The sequence below is a fragment of the Nanorana parkeri genome, unplaced genomic scaffold (assembly GCF_000935625.1).
Source record: "Nanorana parkeri isolate BGI_ZX_2015 unplaced genomic scaffold, ASM93562v1 scaffold505, whole genome shotgun sequence".
Taxonomy (NCBI): Eukaryota; Metazoa; Chordata; class Amphibia; order Anura; family Dicroglossidae; genus Nanorana; species Nanorana parkeri.
The window spans coordinates 256458-263054 of record NW_017306773.1 but is presented as its reverse complement, the minus strand read 5'-3'; the positions used below and the strand labels follow the sequence as shown (position 1 = coordinate 263054).

Sequence of the window (6597 nt, the reverse complement as noted above, 5' to 3'; positions counted from 1 at the left end):
CCCCCCCAAGTGCTAAATGCTTGTTAAGTCTAGGGGTAAAGTAATAAGGTGTAATTCCTTAGTCCACGTTCCAGCACTCGCCCCTTCTCCCCAATACTCCAGGTTGTTGACAGGCCCTCATACAAATGCTAAGGACCATTGGCCCTGCACTGTACTCAAACACAAGCATGTGACTCCTGGCCAGAGCATCTTATCCCTATTCACACCTAAGCAAAACGCACATCACATTCATGCTCGACGCTCTCAATGGGTTCCTGCACACACCGGAAACTAGCTTAGGTAGAAAATTCTGCTACAGGTGCACTGCATTGTCACCATGTTTGAATGTGTGCAAATGCAGGAGGAAAGCCAGACATTTGCCCAGTCACATTCAGGGTGCCAGTAACATGTTTTTGATGCGTTCTGCAAACGGGTGTCAAAGTGCGCATTGACCACCCCCAAGTTTGGCACACGTTCACGGAACGCCTAGGTGTGAACAGGGACTTGGAGAATAGGCTTTGTGGGGACAGGTTGCACAGATGGAAGACTCTTGCTGGAGCAGGGAGTAAGGCAAGTATTACAGCTCATCACTACCACCAGTCTCAAACTCTATAAGCCCATCTCTAGATAGAGAAGGAAAAAAAAAACCCCACACAAACTACATACACTAAAGACTTAATTAAAGCTCAACTATGGGAACATTGCACTGCAGCTCCCCTGCACTGCAAGGGTTAAAGCCTATCTCCAGTCAAAATCCCTCCCCTTGCAGCAGGGCTACCCCTACACCACAATGGTTGCTGGTTGTGTCTAGGGATATGGTGTAACTTACTTACCTGCTCCCTGATGCTTGGCACCAGCCTAGTCTCCTTCATTGGAGCTTGTGGACTGTTCCTTGGCATCCTCATGTATAATGTAGGACTATGGGTCCTGCGCAAGAAGCACCCCCCCTCCCCCCAACTGCCAGAGCATGGGGTGGAAAGGGGCTGCAGGCACCAGTCTGAGCCAGCAGGAGCGGGGATTAGGCAAGTAAAAGTCTTCCACAGATCCCCTAGGCATCATGTGTGCACAATTCCTATAGGGCCACTTTAATATCCAGTTTAAGGATTTGATCTGCTTTAATAAAGAGGAGGGGGGGGAATAAAGGTCAATGAGGCAGAGGCCGCCCGGCATATAGGAGCAGCACATGCCCAGACTGCATATCGTAAGTTACGCAATCACAGTCTACTTGAACATGCAACGTTCTTCTGAGCCAGCATTCTTTTTATTCCTGCAAATCACGCTGGAAGTCTTGGCACAGAGCCAAAGGCTTTAAACTTGCCTGGGACACTTCATGGGCACACTAGCAGTGAAGAAAGGTAGATGAGCGTAGGGCTCAGAAAGCATGCCATACAGAACTAGCACGAGACCACCTTTAAACCACGTGTGTGTGTGTGTGACAGCAGCGAGGACCGGCTCCAAAAGCCGGCCCGGGTACCCCAAACTCCCCCCTCCTCTTTCCTATGAGTCACCGCCATGCTATTCAGCCATAGAGATCACATTCCAGCCACCGACACCCAGCCCCGATCTCCGCTTACCTGCACCAGGTGACGAGGCCGGCACGACAGGGTGGGGAAGTTCCCTCGTCCGTGGATGGGCACCGTCTCCCCGAGGATGGCATCCAGGCGGCGGACCTGCGGCCACGAGAGGACGCTGAATCTCGGCGACTGGAACGGGGTGTCGGCCGCCGGCTGGGTGGACATGGTGGGCGCACGGAGCTCTCCGCGGTCTGCTGACATTCACTCGCCCGGTGTGCTGTGTGAAGATGCGATGAGCGTCACGTTCCGGTACTCGGACACGCTCCGGTAGTCTTCTTAATGGGCCCTAGAACGGCAACAGGTCCCGCAGTGTCCAGAAAACACGCTGCAGCTCAGAGAACGTGCTCGAAGGGATGCAAGGACTGGTGCTTTAAAATCAGGTTAAAACCGGTTTAAAAAGAATAAAAGTAAATGGTTAGGCTGTTCGGGTGCTGCTGACAGTGTCCAGGCTGACTGAGTGGGGCGGGTCACACTGCTCTGTCCGCACACCGAACTAGATGTTACTTCTGACAGCCGTAACACCCACTGAGCGGCTCCCGTTTAAGCTGATCTTCTTATATGCGAAGCCGATATTGTCACTGATTGGATGAGCTAGCTGTCACTCGTATCCTCCTCTCTCGGTATTTTCCTACCATTTGTCCGGACATTTTAGGTTTCCGCCTACTCCTGCTATCGTCACGCATAGCGGCAAGACGTTACTATTGGACAGCTGCCAAAGCAGCTCTTTAGCCTATTGGCTGTCACGATAATACCTCCCGGAGTAAGGAATCCCAGCGCTGATTGGCCTTTAGGAATGCCAGTTGGTTTAAAGGGACTAGCGGATCGGTTATGGTTCCAGCAGCGTGATGGTGAAATTAACGCTTTTGGTGCACGCATCTGGCACATCGAGTCTTTGTTGCCACTGTACTCGGGGTGGCCCATTAGATATATTATTAGGCGTTTCTTGTGCCTCCTTCCTTTAGGGACTAGGTCATTCTAGAGCTTTCTGAAGTGACATGTCTCGTGGCTGCGTAGTAAATTTAAAGCTACAGTGCATATTTAAGCACATGAAGAGTGAGGTGTTAAACTCCCTTCCTGGCCAGATCATTTTTTAGTATTCAGCGCTGTGGTACTTTGACATTTATTCCGTCATGCAACGCCGTACCAACATTATTTTTTAAATCATTCTTTTGGGACATATTGAGCTTTCTTTTGGTGGTATTTATCCCCATTGTTTTATTTTTTACTATATTAAGAAACGCTACATATAGCGTATAACATTGATTGTTACAAAATTGTTTGGGTAAAATATAAAAGATGATTAACAGCCCTTTCTACCTATTGCCGTCTATCCAATTTTAAAGTGAATCTTCAAAAATCGGCCGCCCTCAACGTGACTGTGTCCCCAAGGGAATTTGAGCGCCTAAAACCTTGGTTCCCCTTTCATTGGGAGACACGACACGTTTAAATATCTGGGCATACTCATTACCAGTGACTTGGATGACCTCTGTTCAACCAACTTTCTTCTACTTCTGAAGAAAATTTCCTTAGATCTCAAGGCTTGGCACCTTCTTCATGTTACCTGGTTTGGCCGTTGTGCAGCAGTTAAGAGGAATATCTTACCGCAGGTCTTGTACCTTCATCAGGCCTAGACTGAGTAGACGTCTCCTTTCCCTTCCCGGAGGTGGGGGGGTTGCCAATAATATATCTACATATTATACCAATATCCACTTCTTTAGGTTCTTCGACTGGTGCCTCCATCGGGATGATAAGTGCTGGGTAGCATTGGAATGCAGTATCTTCCTCCTCCCGATCGAGGGCCTCCCGTGGCTGTTTTCCCCTTTACCCAGTGAAGTACAATCCCACCCACTGGTGTCTACGACCCTACGGGGTGACGCGCAAGGTTTTCGGGTCCTCAAATCTGTCCCCGCCCCCCTCCCCCTTGACACCTGTTCATGGGGACCTGACAACGCCCGTTTGCGCCTTGCTGTTCTTCTTGCCAACAAATTCAGATTCCATCTCTTCCATCTTTTTTTCTTTCGACCTAGAAACACATCTGGCCAGAGCATCTTATTCCTATTCACACCTAAGCAAAACGCACATCACATTCATGCTCGACGCTCTCAATGGGTTCCTGCACACACCGGAAACTAGCTTAGGTAGAAAATTCTGCTACAGGTGCACTGCATTGTCACCATGTTTGAATGTGTGCAAATGCAGGAGGAAAGCCAGACATTTGCCCAGTCACATTCAGGGTGCCAGTAACATGTTTTTGATGCGTTCTGCAAACGGGTGTCAAAGTGCGCATTGACCACCCCCAAGTTTGGCACACGTTCACGGAACGCCTAGGTGTGAACAGGGACTTGGAGAATAGGCTTTGTGGGGACAGGTTGCACAGATGGAAGACTCTTGCTGGAGCAGGGAGTAAGGCAAGTATTACAGCTCATCACTACCACCAGTCTCAAACTCTATAAGCCCATCTCTAGATAGAGAAGGAAAAAAAAAACCCCACACAAACTACATACACTAAAGACTTAATTAAAGCTCAACTATGGGAACATTGCACTGCAGCTCCCCTGCACTGCAAGGGTTAAAGCCTATCTCCAGTCAAAATCCCTCCCCTTGCAGCAGGGCTACCCCTACACCACAATGGTTGCTGGTTGTGTCTAGGGATATGGTGTAACTTACTTACCTGCTCCCTGATGCTTGGCACCAGCCTAGTCTCCTTCATTGGAGCTTGTGGACTGTTCCTTGGCATCCTCATGTATAATGTAGGACTATGGGTCCTGCGCAAGAAGCACCCCCCCTCCCCCCAACTGCCAGAGCATGGGGTGGAAAGGGGCTGCAGGCACCAGTCTGAGCCAGCAGGAGAGGGGATCAGGCAAGTAAAAAAGTCTTCCACAGATCCCCTAGGCATCATGTGTGCACAATTCCTATAGGGCCACTTTAATATCCAGTTTAAGGGTTTGATCTGCTTTAATAAAGAGGGGGGGAAAAAATAAGGGTCAATGAGGCAGAGGCCGCCCGGCATATGGGAGCAGCTCAAATCTGTCCCCGCCCCCCTCCCCCTTGACACCTGTTCATGGGGACCTGACAACGCCCGTTTGCGCCTTGCTGTTCTTCTTGCCAACAAATTCAGATTCCATCTCTTCCATCTTTTTTTCTTTCGACCTAGAAACACATCTGACCAAATATACCACTTTTAGTCTAGGGATGTTTTTGGATCTCTACAGATCCTACTTAGAAACAGCAAATTGTGTGACTTAGATAGCTATGTCTAATTTGTTATTACACGTTTGGGATTTTTTGTATAACATGGTCCTGTACGTTTACACTACTGTAGTTGTGGACTTTATAACCTTACCGCTTTTACTGATTCTGTACTCTGTTGAATTGTATCAGTCAATAAAGTATTTTTAAAAATCTATATCTATATCTATCTATCTATCTATCTATCTATCTATCTATCTATCTATCTATCGGAAAATTGTATACTTACCTATTGGTAATTTCCCTTTCCTGACACCAATACATGGCAGCATACAATGGGTATGGCTCCGCCCCTAGCCCAATTACAGGACAGTTATACTATAAATTAAAACCCGCCTCCCAAGGCCACCATTCTCGTAACAAGTACTCAATGCGAAAGCCATGGGAGGGTCCTGTATGCTGCCATGTATTTGTGTCAGGAAAGACAAATTACAGATAGGTAAGTATACAATTTTCCGTTTTCCTGACACCTACATGGCAACATACAATGGGATATAGCGATCATATAACCAGGGAGGGTAATGCTGAGATATTTATTCATTTGTACCACTGGTAAACACATTCAGAACAGAACTTCACCATGGACAAGATTTCTGGATAGACCCCGTAATGGGACAAGAAGAAACACCAAGTTACTGCCTTCCAGTATAACTCTGGAGGTGGATCACTAAAACTATCCATAAGGAGGAGAGCCTGCAGAAGAGCGAACCCAAGACTAATCTGCGGCTCCATCTGTTTGACCAGGCACAATACATGTGACCTAGTACATGCAGAGAGCGACTTTCTAAAACCATCAGAAAGATGAACAGATCGAAGGGCAACCTCAATGTTTCTCCCCAGCATTGCAGTCACATCTCGGGGATGAGATGAAACAAAAAGCTTGATTCCGGAATATTGGCGACATTAATGTCCTATGTACTGTAGCTGTCCTATGTACTGTATTCCAATCTTCAGAAGATGCTAGGAGAGAGATTTAAGACCAATCACCCCACAAAAGGAAATACAAAGCCATTCCCCCTTCTCCCTCCATAAGAATAAGCCACTCCCACATCAAATCCAAAACCAACCCATATCGCCCCAACAAGCCCAACCCCCCACCCCCACACACCAAAACGTACTCCAACAGGGACCCCCATCGTCGATGACCACACTTCCTTAAGAATCTCGCGGTGAGTTGATAAATGCACCACACACCGCTTAAACTTTCCTCCATCTCATTTGCACTTCTTTGTTTTTCTTTGTTTTTTATTTTTCTCCCTCCACCCCTGATACTCTACACGTCGCGGAGAGAACACCGGGTAATATTAACCCTGCATACCCAAGTCCATCCAGCTCCTTATTTCTATCATTAATTTTATCATTTTTTATTATTATTATTTTTTATATATATTTTTTTCACCTGTCCAACCCCAAGGGCAGTCGCGCTTCAGACCCTTCTTTTCTGTTTTTTGCGAGAGATTTAGGACTACCTAGTCTGTGAAATGGTAGCAATAAGGTGGTTTGTAGCCCAATCTTGACTATCCAACACCCTCCTCCCTACTGTAGGAACAAAACAAAACGTTCTACACGTTACTGTCCATACGGAGTATGTGGGAGCTAGACAAAGTCGAGGAAGGAAGAAGATAGACCGCACTCTTGTAAATTCTAATGGAAGAAAAGAGACTTTCCTAAAGAGTGAATCCTTGTGCAAGTCTGTAGGAGCTGGCTTATCAAATAATGAGCTACCTCTTGTGTCTCAGAGGATATATAAATATGGTACTGACACCCAAGTACATCTTGTTCGCCTGAAGAAAGT

At 47.1% G+C, this 6597-nt stretch overlaps 1 protein-coding gene across 2 annotated transcripts in view; it reads right to left on the bottom strand.

The window, feature by feature from the left end:
* FAM46B (family with sequence similarity 46 member B) overlaps positions 1–6015 on the bottom strand; it is a 22124-nt gene extending 16109 nt beyond the window's left edge. Inside the window, exons 1-2 of one of the 2 annotated variants that reach the window (XM_018561177.1) lie at positions 5990–6015; positions 1554–1668 (exon numbers count right to left, since the gene is read on the bottom strand). In XM_018561177.1, coding sequence (XP_018416679.1) covers positions 1554–1668; positions 5990–6015 — 141 coding nt within the window. Of the gene's footprint in view, positions 1–1553; positions 1787–5989 lie in introns of those variants that run through there. The other variant, XM_018561176.1, reaches the window with a different exon arrangement.
* Positions 6016–6597: the final 582 nt, after the last annotated feature.